Source organism: Anomaloglossus baeobatrachus, chromosome 6 (genome assembly GCF_048569485.1).
Source record: "Anomaloglossus baeobatrachus isolate aAnoBae1 chromosome 6, aAnoBae1.hap1, whole genome shotgun sequence".
NCBI classification, from domain to species: domain Eukaryota; kingdom Metazoa; phylum Chordata; class Amphibia; order Anura; family Aromobatidae; genus Anomaloglossus; species Anomaloglossus baeobatrachus.
Window position 1 is genome coordinate 465,029,835 of NC_134358.1, and position 19,647 is coordinate 465,049,481.

Sequence of the window (19,647 nt, forward strand, 5' to 3'; positions counted from 1 at the left end):
AATAAACCTCATTTCCATCCAGAAATATTACTCAGTCCATCAGTTATTAGATATATGAAACTGAAATAGCTGTTGCATAAACCCAAATTGTTATAAAGAAAAAAGGTTAACATTAATAGGGGTGCCCAAACTTTTTCATATGACTGTAGATATAGCAGAGCTCAGAAAACTAAAGGGTACTTTACACGCTGCGATATCGGTATCGATATCACTAGCGAGCGTACCCGCCCCCGTTGGTTGTGCGACATGGGCAAATTGCTGCCCAATGGCGCACAACATCGCTTACACCCGTTACACGCACTTACCTTCCCTGCGACGTCGCTCTGGCCGGCGAACTGCCTCCTTTCTAAGGGGGAGGTCCGTGCTGCGTCACAGCGACGTCACACGGCAGCCGTCCAATAGAAGCGGAGGGACGGAGATGAGCGGGCGGAATATCCCGCCCACCTCCTTCTTTTCCGGTGGACGCAGGTAGGAGATGTTCGTCTTTCCTGCGGTGTCACACATAGCGATGTGTAGTGCCGCAGGAACGATGAACAACATCGTACCTGCAGCAGCAGCGATATTATGGAAAGGAGCGACGTGTCAACGATCAACGATTTTTGCGATCGTTGATAGTCGCTCCTTGGTGTCACACGCTGCGATGTCGCTAACGGCACCGGATGTATTTCACTAACGACGTGACCCCAATGATATATCGTTAGCGATGTCGCAGCGTGTAAAGCACCCTTTACCCTGTCCACACCACAGCTTTCTGAGTACATTGTATATAGACAGTATACAAAACAGACGTTTTTCCAATGATTCTTGATAAAAAGTTTCAAAAACTTATTTCAGAACATAAATATTGGCACTCGTAATAAATTCAAGCATGAAGTAGTTTCCTACGTATTTCAGACTTAAAAAAAAAGTCCTTAATCATGGATATAAAGACAGTAAGCTGCTAATCCTTGCTGGTGACAGGGTTGGACCAGGAGGCACGTGAAGCCTAGTCAGATAGTGTTAAAGGGGTTGTCCGGTCTAAATCCACAAGTCTGCAGTCACTCTATGTAACTGCAGACTTCTGAATCTTCACATTGCATGCACTATGCACTAATATTTGCCAGTGTCAGAGCTTGTAACGGTGGTCATGTGACCGCGAATAAGCAATATGCATACTAGATGGGGACAGCCTTGTTCAATACACTTTGCTCACAGCCCAGTCACTCAGGGAGATTTGGTCCCACCTCCCCCTTCCAATTCCATACGTTCACGTGACATCACCGGACATCAGAGGTCACAGCAGCCGGGGGTCACGTGATGGGCATGAGAGGACAGTGATAGCGCCGCTCACAGGCAGAATTGCAAACAGACAATATTTGAAAAAAGACTTCTTTCACAGTTTTAAATCGATGTGGCCCCTATTAATTATAGCGGACTACCCCTTTAATTTTATAAGTGACTTTAAAGTGTAACTGCATTATAAGATGTCTTTTCAGTATACGTTGTGTGTGTACTTCAGGAATAACGGTATTTTTGGCTTGTGACTTGTCCTGCATGTTTAGCATTTTTTTTACATGTGGACTAGAATCCTCAGCAGTTTCGCCTTATACCTTTCCACTTTTGATCCTCTCCAGCTTCTCCCCATCCCCCATCTCAATAAACGTACAGACAATTGGTGTTATTTGCAGACAGATTTGTAGAGAGATTTGACAAGCTTTCAAGAGTGAATGATCAGTGCAGGACTCAAAAAGTGGGAAAGGAGGCATTCTTCTCTAATAAGATATATTACAAAGTTTGTCTTCACTTATATTACTCATTTTTTAAGAAAAAAGTGTAGTTTCATTTTAAAAGGAATCTGCTAGCAGGTTTTTCATAGTTCATCTGAGAGCAGCATATAAGGACAGATAACCTAATTTCAGCAATATTTACTGGGCTGCTTGTTGTAGTTTTCAATAAAATCAGTGTTTTATCAGCAGGAGACGATCACTAGAGGACAAGTTGTCTCATGCTGTGTAGTCCTGCATATTCAGGACCTTTGTGAACTACACCCCTACCACTGATTGGCAGTTCCCTTCCTATGCACAGTGCCAACCACTGGTGTGGGCGGGTTACACAAAGTGCCAAAATCGGAAAACTACTAGATCGGTTGTAATTTTATCAAAACTACACCAAGAAGACCAGTAAGTGACATCGCTTGGAAACAGGGTCTCTGCCCCTTCATCATATTACTTTCAGATAATCACAAACCAAGTGACAGATTCCCTTTAAAAGAAGTTTTATATTCAAAGTAAGAGTGTACTGGCTGTAATGTAGGCACTAGGGGGAGCAGGAACACCGGTGAGTGAGAGTCAGGACATGGAAACTCAAGGTAAGGCAGGAGTAATCACTAACCGATGACAAAGAGAAGTCGTACTAGCAGGGTCAAAGCCAGGAGGTCTCGCAGTACCAGGGAGCAGGAGGAGACAGCGTCAGGGGTGAGCCGGAGACCGGAGACCAAGAGGTAGCGTCAGGAGCCGAGGATGAGCAGAGACAGGGTCAGTCACTAACCAAGGTCGGAACTTGGAGGTCAAGCCGTAGGGGGAGGAGAACTGGGAAGGAACAGGTTACTGGGAGCAGGAGAGGTAAACTGAAGGGAGACATGAAACTGAGGAGGCTGGAAGTCAGGAGGGACAGACTAGATAAGGATACTGGAAGTCAGGGAGGATGGACTGGATGGGGAGGTTGGAATGGGCGGCACGGTGGCTCAGTGGTTAGCACTGCAGTCTTGCAGCGCTGGGGTCCTGGGTTCAAATCCCACCAAGGACAACATCTGCAAGGAGTTTGTATGTTCTCCCTGTGTTTGCGTGGGTTTCCTCCGGGTGCTCCGGTTTCCTCCCACACTCCAAAGACATACAGATAGGGACTTTAGATTGTGAGCCCCAATGGGGACAGCATTCCTCATGTATGTAAAGCGCTGCGGAATATGTTAGCGCTATATAAAAAATAAAGATTTGATTTGATTTGATTTTGATTTAAGTCAGGGAGGACGGACTGGATGAGGAGACTGGAAGTCAGGGAGGATGGACTGGATGGGGAGGCTGGAAGTCAGGGAGGACGGACTGGATCGGGAGGCTGGAAGTCAGGGAGGACGGACGATAGAGGGGGGCAGAATCAAGAGCACTTACAGGGACCAGGCTATCACGCTGTTAAGCAAGACTATAACTGGCGACGGTCCAGGGGAAACCATGCTGATATAAAGCAGCGTGAGTCCCGAAGCGAGAACCCACAAAGCAAGCCCCGACCACCAGACATAACCCTGCAGGGACCAGCAGCAGTCATGACACTGGCAAGTTTTTTTTTTTTTTTGTTTTTTTTTTAATATGGACAAAGCTGTTGAGGAAGAAAGAACACAGACGTAATCTGCCCAACTGAGAACAGTTGCTGACCATATGGTAAGACTGTTGAAATGTGAGAGGAACATTGTGAGCAGCAATAAAATAACATGGCAGAAGCACGGCTAATATATACCTTCAATATAGTTATGTTCCAAGTAAAGCTCTCGATGGCCTTCAGCATCTTCCTCTCCTTTAAACCTTCTTTCGCCCCGATGGAGTTCAGATTCTCGTGGAAATCCATGGCTGAAAGGATACAAAAATTGCATGTGAGACAAGTAGAGTTTTACCATGCATCATTAATTTAATCTCCTGTTTCCTCTTCTTCCTTTTTATGGTCATCCGCTTTTGTCTAATCTGAAATTCATTAAGAAACCGAGAAGATTTTGAGAATTAAAAAGACTGGAAGCAGATTGGAAAAGGAAAATCTTTTAAGAGAGAAAAGAGGCCAGATTGAATTTATTAATGATCGAGAGGCAGACATTGCACGTGAAAATGGCCATATTGACACGTGAATAGTGTGACTGTACAAGTAGGAAATTCAATATTGAATTTTTTTTTCTTCCACCACAAACTCCTGCTGAGCTGGTTATAGATTTTCTAGTGAACACTACGCAATGGAAAAATAGACATATCCCCATATGATAGCTTATCTCTATTCATCTTATAGTGCCATGACTATGGCAGCAAATACATTCACAATTCAAGGAAGTCTATAACTACTGGAAGCTTGACAATGAAAATGATCCTATTAAGAGGGGTTTTCCAATATTTGAGTATTTCTCAACTGCCTAAAATAATAAAATAAAATGCATTTTGGCAGTTTGACGCATATCCTCCATGCAACTTCCACGTGTTTCATCTCAAACACACAGGTAGGCATAATGTCAGCCGTGATATTCATTTATAGAATTTTTCACCTTGTAGTCACATTACAGCACTATATAGCGCATGGATAACTTGCTTCATTCTTATTTAGGATTTCTACGCACAAATGCAATGACTGCATTCATGCATGCAGCTTTTGGTACTCATATAGGACAGGGAAAACGCTTGTGCACATTATACATCTAACGTTTGTAAATTACTTACTGTAGAAATCGTTATACTATATCCTGATGATCCCTACTGGTATTGTATATTTGTAGCCCTCAATAGGCTATAACACTGAAATGGGTTATCCACAACTCAGACAGCCTCTCCTCAATTATGTTTCACACAAGTAAAATAACACCTATACTCACCTCCGGTGCTGGCGTCCTTCCAGTGGTGTCAGCACTAGCTCCCCAGGGGCTCCCGTGACATTATGTCATGCGTTCCCTCCTGCCAAACAGTGTCACAATGACTTTGGGATAGCAGGGAACCGAGGCTCCTAAGCTGTCCGTCAAGCTTGGGGACCCTATGCCATCCGTAATCTCAGGGATACTTCTAAAGGTGGAGATGCCAGAGTCTCCTTCCTGGCCCTGCTCCTGACCAGTCCCGATCTGATTTCCCCTCCCCTCAGTGATGGACAGGAAAGGAGTGTGTTGAAACCACAGATAAAGACAGACAAGTGAAAAACCAAAACTCTGTCACACAGCACGCATACACAAAAGGTAAAGATAAGAGATTCAGGAGGAAAAACAAGAGCAGGGAGGAAGTACAAAAAAACAGGGGTAAACTCCAGAACCGCTTCAAGCAATAGGCATAACTAAAGCACAACTTTCCCCAGAGTCTGGGACAGCACACCTCACAGACTAACCTAGAATAAACTATAGCTGGCATGAGTAGAAGGATTCCATCAGCATAAATAGCAGATGTGATCGGTATCCCCACAACATGTTATTAAAGCAGCAAGCAGACTAGCAGAGATTAATTCTTGCTATCTGCCTATGAATCAGCACACAGCAGTTCAATGCCCGAGTCTGCCTGTTTTGATCCCAGACACTAGAGAAAACCATTGGGTGGAGTGTCAGAATCTGCCATCTGAAAAGAGTCCAATTCCGCTTTGACAGTCGACGAAGTATGTGTAAAACTCCATGTGACAATCAGTAGCCGCTTCACGGTCCTCTCTTTTGGACAAATCATACATCCAGGTGAAGTAAGCGAGCAGCTGCTGCTCTCACCTCCTCCGGATGTCTGTTATGTCTGAAGGGAGAGACAGTGAAGAGGCCATTGTTAATGTCAGGTGATCCCGGCAGTCTGTGTCATGTGAGCCACGGAAGAGTTGGTGCCGACACTGCTCTAAGGGCACCAGCACAGAAGGTCAGCATAGGTGTTATTATTTTACTTGAGAGAAGAGCCTGCTTTACACGTATCAATTTATCGTGCGTTCGCATGTGCGATTGCACCCGCCCCCATCGTTTGTGTGATACAGGCAATTTGTTGCCCGTGTCGCACAAACTCGGTAACCCCAGTCACACGTACTTACCTCCCGAAACGACCTCGCTGTGGACGGCAAACATCCTCTTCCTGAAGAGGGATGGACGTTCAGCGGCACAGCGACGTCACACAGCGGCCAGCCAATAGAAGCGGAGGGGCGGAGATGAGCGGGACGTAAACATCCCGCCCACCTCCTTCCTTCCGCATTGCCGGAGGCTGCAAGAAAACTGCAGTTCATCGTTCCCGGGGTGTCACACGGAGCGACATGTGCTGCCTCGGGAACGATGAACAACCGGAGCACAGAAGAACGTTCGATTTTTTTAAAATGAGCGACGTGTCAACGAGCAACGATAAGGTGAGCATTTTTGCTCGTTCACATTCGCTCATTTGTGTTACACGCTACGATATGTCAAACGAGGCCGGATGTGCGTCACTAACGACGTGACCTCGACGACATATCGTTAGATATATTGTAGCGTGTAAAGCGGCCTAAAAGTGATTCAGAAAGAGTAGTCCAAGCAGTGGACCAACCCTTTAACTTCCTGCATCCTTTACTGGATGACATGGATTTTTTATGTTATTGTAGTATATATTAGTTTTTAGTTCAGGATCAATAGGGACCATGGGCAGAAGATTTAAATGGAAACTGTCATTTTCCCAAACACTAATAACTTGCAGATATACAGTTATGCTATATAGGCTTTAATATTCCTGTTGCTCTCCGACCACCTTACTAAATGCGCGGTAGCCGCTGGCATTCAGTCATGGAGGCATGCATGTCTACAATCACTGCTCACATCATTATGAGCGGCAGCTGTAAGCATGTCCTGGCACTTTGAATGATAACTTACTCTGCAGCAAGAGTGACCTGTCAGTCAAAGACCAGAATAGGTAGTAACAGCAGAAGATCTGTAAGAGTGTGGCGCCCCTGAGGCTTCAGTCGCTACAGGGTACTGTACCTCACTTAAGTTGAGGTACTCATCCTGGGTCCAGAGGACGTTGGTATTGGTTCCACAACACACAAACTCATACATACAATCAGGTTGCCCTTCCCATTGGGGACCGGGCGAGGATCGGGTCTTAAGGTAGTCACCAATAAAGGGGGGCACCCACCCAGGCAACCGGGGGAGGAGCGGTCACCAGGGGGAGTTAAAAGCTGACACAACAGTGTGGAGTTCTCCAGCAGTAGAGGAAAGGAGCAGATGGGTTTTTCGGTAGCTACTGTGGGACAGAGGAGAATATGGTAGCTGAGGGGAGAGCTTCATTGCTCCCTCGGGACCGGCGCAGTGCACAGTGCAGAGCCCTAGGGTGGAACAGACTTTACGTTGTATCACCAGAATATGCAGGACAGGGGTATTGTACGTCCCTCTGACCGCCATCAGTTCCCAAAGTCAGACCCCACCGCGGATGCACGTCACCTGCACACGGGACAGGAGCTAAAACTACAGAAAACGGGGATTCATCTTTAAAAGCACAAGAAGGAAGGGCCCAAAAACTTCGAAGGATCCGGGATCAGCTGGGGCCCATCACGGTAGAGACCAATACCCTGAGGCAGCAGTTGAACTATGAGTAAAAAGACCTGGAACCGCAGCAGCTGACTCAGCCTCTTATTGCCGTTGCCCCCGCGCTGTGGCACCAATGGCCACGACTACAACCTCCATTATCCTTCCCGGGGCCTGCTCCACCTGTGGGGAGCAGAACCATCCTTGCTGCGACATCATCAGCCCCGGAGGACATCACCCGCAGCGGCGGCTAATCCCTGGCCGCGTACCACAGGTGGCGTCACGCGACAAACTATTATTCCACCGTCCTTCATCATCCCTTTTATTGTACACTTCAGGGCCACAAAACCGGGCAAGGGCCACCCGTGACATGCCCCTGACCCAACATCACCGGCCTGGCGATGAGCATGTTTAACCCCTTGCCCCATGGGTGCTACAACTGCAGGGCCCGCCTCGCTGCTAAAATGTAAATACTGGATTTCCTTAAATTTCCTAATAAAATTTTACAAGCAACTTAGTAAGGATTTATTTAAGTATTAAATGACCTTTGCACCCATGTCATTAGTTAGTGGTGTAATACCCAGATGACAGGCTTCCTTTAATGATTCAGCCACTGACTAACATACGGCATCAGATTTGGAGTTACGATGAATGTTATGAGCCTAATGTAGAGCCATAAGCAGTCTCGTCTCAAACACTTTGTATTTGTAAGTTAGCTAATAAAACATATCAACTAGTGTGGAGCAAAGGTTTTATTAAATTATAGGGAATGTTTCAGAATCTATATCCAACTCCCTCTAAATCTCATTACCCCACATACATGCATAGTACATTAATCTATTGTATTCATTTGGCTTAAATTAGATTTTCTCCTCTTAAGCGGCAGATGGCATTTTTTTTACTAATGTTATTATTTGCAGTCTATGCTTTGAATATTGAAAAGGGTTTCAATTTACTGTCTTTATGTTTTCTCAGCAATTTGTAGCTGCATGCTCACATTCATCAGACAGAGAAATATTTTAATGAGCCGCACCAAGTATTCGGCTGCTGGCCTTCTCACTTCCTTTTCCGTGTTTTGTATTTCAGCGAATGTTGCCAGATCAGATATGCGGCCTGCATGTAATGTATGGCACGTGTTTAAACAAGATCCTGAAATATGGTGCAGCTGCAAGGAATAACCTTATGTTATGTTTTTAGACATGTGGGGAAATATACTCCCACTTTTATGTTATAAAGTAAGCAATAGGCGCATAATAAAGCCCTCGATGTCCTTATTACAGCAGACACCGTATTGTACATTTTTCAGAAAATTACCGATCCAGGATGGACTTACACAAATTAATTAGTAATAACAATAGGGAATGGGGTATATTTCAAAAGACATTTCATCCCTAAGGGCTCGTGCATAAAAAAACAAATCATATTTAGTAGCTTGAATATAGCCTCTATATGTTTCAATAGGGGTATGTGTACCACTGTTATGGCATTTGATAAGCTGCCTGCATGAACGTAAAGGGCCCGTTACACGCTACGATTTATCAAACGATATGTTGTCGGGGTCACGTCGCTAGTGACGCACATCCGGCCTCGTTTGACATATCATAGCGTGTAACACAACTGAGAGACTGTGAACGAGCAAAAGTACTCACCTTATCGTTGCTCGTTGACACGTCACTCATTTTCAAAAAATCAAACGTCCTTCTGTGCGCCGGTTGTTCATCGTTCCAGAGGCAGCACAAGTCGCTCCATGTGACAATGTGACACCCCGGGAACGATGAACTGCAGCTTACCTGCGGCCGCCGGCAATGCGGAAGGAAGGAGGTGGGCGGGATGTTTACGTCCCGCTCATCTCCGCCCCTCCGTTACTATTGGCCGGCCGCTGTGTGACGTCGCTGTGATGCCGAACGTCCCTCCACCTTCAGGAAGAGGATGTTCGCCGTCCACAGCAAGGTAGTTTGGAAGGTAAGTACGTGTGACGGGGGATTATGACTTTGTGCGACACGGGCAACAAATTGCTCGTGCCGCACAAACGACTGGGGCGGGTGCGATCGCGCGACATATCGACACGTGTAAAGCAGGCTTAATCAGTAAAGGGTAGATGTCATGTTGTTTTTTCATATTAAACCTCCCACAACGTGCTTTAAATAATGCAATGTGCATCACTTACATGGTTTTATGAAAAAAAAATCTATGCATTTATTTTTTAAAAAAACTTTGTATGCTTAATTATACCATAGGTCCTTCACCAGCACTTCTCTGCCGAGCTCCACCCAGAACAATCACATGATCATGACATCAGCACAGATACTTCACCACCACTTCTCCAATGCTGAGCTCCGGAGCATTTAATATTTAAAAACCACTTGACCAGTTCCCTTTAATAAACATGAGTAAAATGAACACTCTTATGCTTTGCTATAACATGCATTTATTCATGTAATATTGGTTCATCTTTCTCTATATATGTCATATTAGATGCTTTATTGTATTTATGTTACTCCTATTACATGTATTGGGAGTTATCAGCACTTTAGGGTTGTGTGTTTTTATGGTTTTTAAATGTCAGCACAGGTATTTCACCACCACTTCTCCAATGCTGAGCTTGGGAGCATTTAATATTTAAAAACGACTAGACCGGTTCCCTTTAATAAAAATAGTCAGGAATTTGCCCTAGAAGCACTGTTTTTAATATGTTCTGTCTGGACTGATATGTTAATTACCCAATCTAATCCATTAATACTGCTATTAGAAAATACACAAATCTAAGAGAATATTTTTTGGAAAGGAGATATTCCAGTTTTTATGTTTTAGGTGGTGTAATGGTCTACATACCACAAACCATCCTCACAAATCTACAGATGTCACATGGACCTGGGTGTTCTGAGGGTTAATAAAGGGGTGAAAGAGGGTGTTTTTTTATATTTTATTTCAAATAAAGGATTTTTTCTAGGGTCTCCTAGATGCCTCCCATTACTATTCTAGGGCTTAGTAACAGTTGAACTGTTATTAACCTTATTACCCCAACTGCCACCACACAAGGGCAAATCAGGAAGAGCCAGGTAAAGTAACGGGGTTGTCACATCTAATGGATACAATTCTGGGCAGCTGTAGGCTGCTGTTTTAGGCTGGGGAGGCCCAATAAGAATGGGTCTCCTCAACCTGATAATACCAGCCCACAGCTTTTGTGCTTTATCATGGCTGGGTATCAAAATGGAGGGGGCGACCACACGCCAGTTCTTTAAATTATTTATGTAAATAATTAAGAAAAAAAGCCACATGCAGTCTCTCTTATTTTAATACACAGCCAAGATAACCACATGGCTGGAGGCTGCAGACTGTAGCCATATGCTTTAGCTATGCTGAATATCATAATAAGGGGGGACCCAATTATTTTCTTTATTTAGTTTTACACCACGATAGTGACCTGCAGACAGCATCTGTGATTGCTTGCAGTCAGTCACGCTGTCACACAGGCTTGGGGCGCGTCTAACTGTAGCCAATCACAGGCGCGGGGACTGCTGGTGGGCGGGGAAAGCAGTGCATATGTATGAGCGATAATGAGTGGCGCTGAAAGAAGAGTGAGTGGTTGGGAGGCAGGGTTACAGTCATGCAGGAGACTCGGTAAGTATGAAGAGCTTGCTTTATTCTTATTTTCTTTATTTTTCTTTTATTTTATTTTTTTTTTTTTTATTTCCAGAGTTGCTGGACCTGGATCATTACACAAAGTTACCGGAGAACTTCACAGGCCCACCTCCGGCAGTCTGGGCATGCCCATCCATATTTTTCACCCATTGAATAACAGAAAAAAAAAGAAATGTATTGTCAAAAACGTATGGAAAACCCATGTGTTCTTGGACCACAGGCTGCATTTTTGTGACCACATTGTGCAGTTTTGTGGTGAACACAAAATTGAAATGTACTGATATACCCTAAGACAACTACCACACCCTCATCTACCACCCCGCACCACGTTACAATAGAGGAAGGAAGACTATTCTGCAATTAAAACAAGGGAAGCATCTAAAGTTTTATGGAGGAAAGAAAAAACCGACTGCAGACAATGAGGAAATCATGTGTAGAGACAACAGAATCCCAAATACACAGAGTTCACATCCAGCCGATATTACTTGAGAGAGACTCTCAAACTGCATATCAGGTGGTCTGAAAATGACTGAAGGTAAGAAGAATGCAGAGTGAAATTTAAGGTGCACTTATACTAGACGATGATCATCCAATGTATAACAGCTGCCAATCGCCCAATGAACAAACTAAAATAATTTATGCTTGCTCCATGATGACATCACAAGTCAGAGCTCACCGCAGGGCGGCAGGCCGAGCCATTTAAAGCACAGACAGGAACTCTCTATTCTTTGTGCTTTGAATGGACTGTAGCAGGAAAGAAGGATCAGGAGGCCATAATCGCCATGTGTGACAGCCTTTACAATGCATAATAATTTCTGTGCCCAGAAACCCTCTTTAAAACCATCTCGGCAGCACACCATATTGTGAACAGAACGACTTGCTGCAGAGAATAATCTATTACTGATCATTCTGTGCACATTGCAAATGCTGTTGGCCTGTTTAAACAGGCTAATAAATTACCACCAATAGGCTTCTCAGTAGCTGATCTGCAGTCATTCAATGGTCGCCATTGGCCAGGGTAAACGAGAGCTTACTGGAGTTTTATTAATTAAAAGTAACCAACAACCTACCTTAAAAATAATTTTTGGAATGTTAAAGGTATTCATTGCTTTTAAATGGGTTGGTCACTACTTGGGCAACCCCTACTCATTCCCCTTGTTCCCCTCTGTAAAAATAAATAAGCTTACACTCACCTTCAGTGCGGTTGGAGTTCCAGCAATGTCTAAAGCCACGTTCCCAGGGCCCACGTGACATTGCTATGTCAAGCAGGCCCCTCGACCAATCAGTGCAGGCTTCCTTCTCCCCGCCTTCACACATTTGAGCAGGAAGTCAGTGCAGCGCTCACATCCTGTTCAAATGTCCGAAGGTGGGGGGAGACAGACGCCAAGTGCTGATTAGTCGCGGGGCCCTCATGTCATAACAATGGCACGTGGGCCCCGGGAACATGACTTCAGACATTGCTGGAAACATGGCCACCTATAGGCTTATTTATTTATAAGGGAGCAAACAAAGGGAATAAGTAGGTGATGTCCAAGTAGTGAAAACCCCTTTAAGCCACTGAAAGTAGCAAAATACACTAGGAAAGTAAGATCACAGAAGAGAGGGGAAAAAAATCAAGGCCTCATTCATATATCTGTTTTTCATGTTACTGTTTATCTGTGATTTTCACATTAAAGTCTATGATATTATTCACGTCCGTTTTTTTTAGCTGCAAAAAAAAACCCCCCAAACAATGAGACGTTTGCCGATTCACGGCTCAAAATGACCCATAAAAGTCTATGGGTCTGTGAAACTTACTGAAGCACATGGATGGCGTCAGTGTACAATGTGTGCTGTTTATAATTAACACTGTAATAGATAACAGAAGTTTTGTTATTTTACTTTTTCATGAGAGAAAATCACTGATAAAACACTGATGCTATAAACTGAGACCCACTCGGACCGCTTTTGGCGTACGTGAAACATCACAAACATATGAAAAAGGCCAAACGGACACTGGAGATAAAGCGGATTATAAAATATTCCAGATGAATACATCAAATGTATCCAAAGGCTCTCAAACACAACCCAAAAATGTTTTTGTAGCCTCCTGTCGGGTAGTGTATATGTTAGTACATCTTTCTTCTGGTGTACGGAATAGCGTACAAGGAAACAAAATTTGTTTGTTACAGGGGGGCATCACACACAAAAAAAATAAAATTAATAAAAATATAGTGTGCCAAAGCTTTCAGGTGATGCATGTTACTGTATGACTATGTATTAGAATGTTTCATGTACACAGTTCCAGGGTACAAAATCATATTTGTATTGTGCATTAAAATAAAAAAAAAAATGAAAAAAAAAATGAAAAATGCCACAATACAACTGTAATTAAAATACGTCCAGGTTTTTCCACGGCTCTAACATCATGTTCTGCAGCGGCTTCTTTGTCGTGGTGTAGATTTATAGCGCAGCGGTGTGGTGTGACCCTGTTTATAATAGCAGCATGGTTCCTGAGAAGTTCTTCTGAGGATCAAAAAGGGTCCCGCAGTGAAGAAAACTACTAGGTTTACAAGCTCACAAGAGGGGTCTCTTTGGGTTATTTCATCACCATGGCTTAGGAAGAAATGAACTGTTTGTGCCGTTATAAGTCACCATGTACCGGGTGTGTGCATATGTCAAATCAATTAACCTGTGTCATGACAGACAGGAAGATCCCTCCAGTAATCTGAGCGCAGTACCCATTTATTATTTACACTACTGCCGTAGATTTTTTTTCTATAAAGTAATGGCACCTGGAACCCATAAACCTAATCATTAGATATGTCGCTGCTGCTTTGTTTTGTATGACATCTGTTTTGCATTGTGCTCCCATTATTAAAGACAAAAAAGGGGGCAATATACAATTATTACTTATTTCTTCCCACCAATCTTTTTTTCTCCTAAATAAAATAACCACATTTTATACATTTTTTTCTATAGTCAATATCAAAACCTAAAGGCACAAGTCGTGAGACTCTTGTGATCCAAGGCCAAATTCAGCTGCCTGTGAAACGCGGCCCATGTCCAGCCCATCCTGGGTATCCCGACCCAAAGGCAGCAGCCTCTTTTATATTTATTAGACTATGAACATGAGTCAGGAGATCTGCTGAATCCACAGGATCGGGGGACAGTCTAAGGTGTATAATGGCTTCCTGACTCTTCCCCAACAGAAGATGTTGGAAAAGATAACGGTAAAGTAGTTGAAATTAAAGCGTCTAACTCTTCTATTCTACTGGTGACAGGCCGCAGGTAGAGATGAAAGGCAGTGGCTTTCTCTGCTCATCCCATTGAGATCACAAATGCATGGCTGACCTGAACATTAATATGTAACGGTAAGTCAGGAAAGGTAGCTGTCAAACAAAAGCACACCGGCCCTCCTCTTAAAAGGATCAGTGCTCTATTTCCGGGAAATGCCTCACAGCCATTAGGGGCAGTGCCTGCGCAACATTCTTAGTTATGCTATGCCAGCTAGTTGTAAGGTCTCGAGCTCCTGTCCAGATATCCCTGTGTCAGTCATCTGTACCTGTTTTACCATACCCATCTATCCCTGCTGTGCCCACCATACCTGTACGCACCCACTTGCATGTCTGCCTCCGCCATCCCACTTGTACCTGCCTGCACCATGTGTCTATATTTGAGACCGTCTCTTGTCTCAGCTTCCACAGTCCCAGTCACTGCTCTGTGAGTGGTACCTGGCATCCACCTCACAGTAGGGGCTTAGTTAAGCCCTCCCACTAAAGGGTAAGCCCGGGTCCCACTGTAGTCCAGTGGGTTCTCTACCTGCTCCCTGCCCCTAGACCGGCCGTGAGCATTACAGTTCGCGCAGGCCATGGGCTCTGCTGACTCCAACACCCTTTCGCTGCCAGCGCTGTTCCAGGAGATGTTGCAGATGTGGGAATAGCAGGAACAGATTCTGTCCTTTCTGCGGACAGTTAACACACATCTGACTGATTGCTATCTGGCATCCGCCTTGCGGTACGTGCTTAGTTAAGCCCCTCCCACTAAAGGGTAAGCCCAGGTCCACCCTGTGGTCTAGCGGGTCCATTAACCCCGCTCGCTACCCCTACACCGCATGCGAGCATTACAGGTGGGTTATAATAGATTTCAGTCATTTTTATGAGTTCAGTGCCAACAAGTATTTTGTGCATACAGCTCATATATTTGACAAAAAAAATAGTATCACAAAGCACAGATATAGCTAGGCCAAAACAGAAGTAGTTTGATAAGGAAATGTCAGTCAGAGCAAAAAAAAAATGGTAAAAGAAAATAAGGGTTTGTTTTGTGAATGAGCGCCTTATCAGAAATGGCAGTGGCATAAAGGTGACAGATTATTGGAATAGATAACAGTTACCAACTATAACAAGAACTGAAGAAAAAAAACAAAACTGAACGGAATTTCAGAATAAATATCACAAGGCAAACCAGACTGTCCTTATCAAAGACAGTTTTGAAGATGGGTGACTATTGCCTTTTATCTTCTAGCTCTTGATATGACATGTCATGTAAAAATTTACAACCTTTCCCAAGGGCATGAGAACAACGTGGAGACACTGCAAATAAGCGTTGTGCCCGTGCCATCGTCATGTGGTTAGTACGTCTTTTTGGATGGCAGTGTGGCGCCCCTGACCTGGTCAGGCACCACTGAGTACTGCACCCATGCTGGGGACAGTACAATACAGGTAATCCAGAAGGCTGACTGGGGTGTGGAACACAGGCGCATAGTGATCAGGTCTCACACATGTACCCATGAGAGGACCCCTGGGGATCCCAGGAGGGGGCAAGCCTTCACCTTCACTGGAATAGTGGAGGGGGTAGAGCCTCCATCTCCTCTCAAGGGGTGTGGTGGAGAGTCTGGTTGCTAGGTGGCGTAGGCAAGAACAGGAGAGGAGGGGCAGTGAGTCAGTTAGAGCAGAACTCCATAGGGCTCAGTGAGGAGCAGACCTGTGGGGCTGTTGCTGTCTAACAGCGCCCGCGCAGTGGCTACAGACGGGGGAGAACGGTCAACTAGGAGTGCTGCCTGAAAGCCAGCTTCAGCTAGGGAGTGCAACGGAGTGGGAAGTAAGGAGACTGCTAGAGAGCACCAGGCCCAACCGGGCGGCAGATCCCGAAGCGGGGATAGATTCAACTTTCTTCTGCTAAACCTGCCGGTGTGGGGCTCTTAAAGCCCACACCACAACACTACAAAAGCCGCAGCCACGTAACCACAAGTTTGGGCCCATAGGTCATAGGAGGCAAGAGGCTGGAGTGGCCTGGTCCGGGGAACAAGCACACGGCGAAACAAGAAGGGGAGAGAGGCTTGGAGCATCTTCCCTGGGTGACCCCCATAGGGACTAAAAGTCGGGGTCACCCCAAACCACCAAGGGCTAAGGAAGGCGAGTCAGTAGTCACCCTCATAAAGTCAGCCTGAAGGATACCTGGTTCCACCTGGTTCGTCCCAGCTACGCCCGGGTTACTCACCCTGCCATCAAATGTGAGTAAAAACCCTGAAAGACACTCTGCCTGTGTGGTCATTCTGCGACTTGTAGTACTACAAACCTACACCGGGCCCTGGGGCTTGCCTCACTCTCAGGAGGCTAATACATCCGACTGCACCCACCATCAGCCCCAGGCGTCCCCTAACCTGCAGTGGCGGTCCCCACTGACCGCAATACTGAGAGTGGCGTCACGATCAAACAAGAAGATTTCCTACCAGTGACGGAGATCCAGCAACGTGGAGTCCCTGAAGGTAATGCACCGACACTGACACTACACCTGTGGGGCTTCACAGCAGCTTTTCTCACAGAAGTGAACACGGGCTGAAAAATCAGATCTAAGTATACGGATCTGTAGGAAACCCCAGTATATACAGTATAATTTCTTTTTGGTAATAAAAAAAGTTTTTAGTTTTTTTTTCTTGTACAACACACTATAGCAATTTCCAAGCTAGACACCACACAAATGCAGTTTGCCCCTGAATGTAGAGGGACATATGGTAAAAGTACGGTACTTTGTTATGGTCATGTGCATGAGACCTAGACCTGAGCTTCTTTTGACATTTGCAGATTTCTACACATTAAAGTATCTTTCTTACTTGATGGGACTTGATGCTATATTGCACCCCAACATATCCTATCGGCTTGGCTTTAATAGTGTTGCCGCTTTCTATATAGCTGGTAGCACGGAGCGGACAACTGCTGTAGGAACTTCTTTCCATTTGCTTTAGTGATGAACAGGGGTGCAACTGGTCGTTCCACCATCCCACACCAATCATAATGCAATGGCATATCCATATTTATGCTGTGATATCAGATAGCAATACTTCATCAATAGCTTATTATTCTTTTTTTCTGGATCACGTTGTAAGTTAACTGGATGAAACTGACCTGTAGTTTTCCAAATTAATTATTTTTATATAAACATTAGCACCTTCTGTAACCCAATTAACACCAATCAAGTCCTCAATCCACATGGATTTCAATAGTGGAAAAAGCAATTTTCTCCTTCTGAGCCAAGTGTTAGTTTACTATCTATATATATAATTGCCTTATTCTGTCTGTCTGTCTTGCTTCAAAATTGAGTCCTTAGGGTTTCAAACAGCGGATTGGCCGCTGGGCTCGCCATGGCCCCGCCCCCCGCACGGATTGGCCGCTAGACTCGCCTCGGCTCCGCCCCCTCGCACGGATTGGCCTCTCGCCCCGGCCCCCTGCACGCATTGGCAACTCGGCCACGCCCCGCCCCCCCGCACGCATTGCACGCTCGCTCTGGCCCCGCCCCCCGCACGCATTCCCCGAACAGACTCCCAGGTGAGTGCTGTACCCCCGGGAGCCCACATCAGCGTACGCCGGCGTAGGCTGGTGTGGGCTCCCGTGCGAGCGGGGGGCGGGGTACGCTGGTAACCATGTAATATTGTAGCATGGTTACCAGCGTACGCTGGCTCCCAGGTGAGCACATCAAGGTCCTGCAGCGGCGGAACACACACACACGCGCACACATAAGAACAGACACACACACACACACACATCAGATCACACTCACTCTCACACACACACACACACATCAGATCGCATCCACACACTCACAACATCCCGTGATATTGCTTGCTTCTCGGCGGCGATACTGTGCGTGCAGTGAACTTCCAGAACCTGCCGGAGGATCACATGGCCGGAAGCATGTGGTATCTCCGGATGTTGTGATTGTGTGAGCGCGTATGTGCAATATCGTCAGTGTGTGTGTGCGTGTATGCGATCGGATATGTGTGAGTGTGTTCTGATGTGTGTGTGTGTGTGTGTGTGTGTGTGTGTGTGTGTGTGAGTGTATGCGATCGGATCTGTGAGTGTCGGCAGAGGAGCACGGCGTGCAGCACAGCTGCTGGGACCGCCCACCGGTGGGCACAGGGAGAAGTTGGGTGTGTGTGTGAGTGTATGCGATCAGATGTGTGCGTGTATACTGTCTGATGTGTGACTGTAGAGCACGATGGGGGGTGCACAGCATGGGGGATGGAGCACGATGGGGAGTGCGCAGCATGGGGGATGGAGCACGATGGGGAGTGCGCAGCATGGGGGATGGAGCACGATGGGGAGTGCGCAGCATGGGGGATGGAGCACGATGGGGAGTGCGCAGCATGGGGGATGGAGCACGATGGGGGGTGCGCAGCATGGGGGATGGAGCACGATGGGGGGTGCGCAGCATGGGGGATGGAGCACGATGGGGGGTGCGCAGCATGGGAGATGGAGCACGATGGGGGGTGCGCAGCATGGGAAATGGAGCACGATGGGGGGTGCGCAGCATGGGGGATGGAGCACAATGGGGGGTGCGCAGCATGGGGGATAGAGCACGATGGGGAGTGCGCAGCATGGGGGATAGAGCACGATGGGGAATGCGCAGCATGGGGGATAGAGCACGATGGGGAGTGTGCAGCATGGGGGATGGAGCACGATGGGGAGTGCGCAGCATGGGGGATGGAGCACGTTTGGGAGTGCGCAGCATGGGGGATGGAGCACGATGGGGAATGCGCAGCATGGGGGATGGAGCACGATGGGGAGTGTGCAGCATGGGGGATGGAGCACGATGGGGAGTGCGCAGCATGGGGGATGGAGCACGATGGGGAGTGCGCAGCATGGGGGATGGAGCACAATGGGGAGTGCGCAGCATGGGGGATGGAGCACGATGGGGTGTGCGCAGCATGGAGGATGGAGCACGATGGGGGGTGCGCAGCATGGGGGATGGAGCACGATGGGGGGTGTGCAGCATGGGAGATGGAGCACGATGGGGGGTGCGCAGCATGGGGGATGGAGCACGATGGGGGGTGCGCAGCATGGGGGATGGAGCACGATGGGGGGTGCGCAGCATGGGGGATGGAGCACGATGGGGGGTGCGCAGCATGGGGGATGGAGCACGATGGGGGGTGCGCAGCATGGGGGATGGAGCACGATGGGGGGTGCACAGCATGGGGGATGGAGCGTGATGGGGAGTGCGCAGCATGGGGGATAGAGCACGATGGGGAGTGCGCAGCATGGGGGATAGAGCACGATGGGGAATGCGCAGCATGGGGGATAGAGCACGATGGGGAGTGCACACCTCCCCCCAAAACACACACACACACACCGCCACACACGCACTGCACAACACACCACACACACACACTGGGAACCACAAACACTGCCCTACACAGACACCCACACACACAGACAACGCCGCACACACACAACACCCAACACACAAACACCGCGGCACACACAAATATACGCACATACTGCACAACACACACATTGCACAAAACATAACTTCCCCCC

General features: G+C 46.6%; 1 protein-coding gene across 1 annotated transcript in view; it reads right to left on the reverse strand.

The window, feature by feature from the left end:
* Nucleotides 1–19,647, reverse strand: part of PLCL2 (phospholipase C like 2) — a 296,128-nt gene that overhangs the window by 17,134 nt on the left and 259,347 nt on the right. Inside the window, exon 6 of the mRNA XM_075315304.1 lies at nucleotides 3,487–3,596. Coding sequence (XP_075171419.1) covers nucleotides 3,487–3,596 — 110 coding nt within the window. The remainder of the gene's footprint in view (nucleotides 1–3,486; nucleotides 3,597–19,647) is intronic.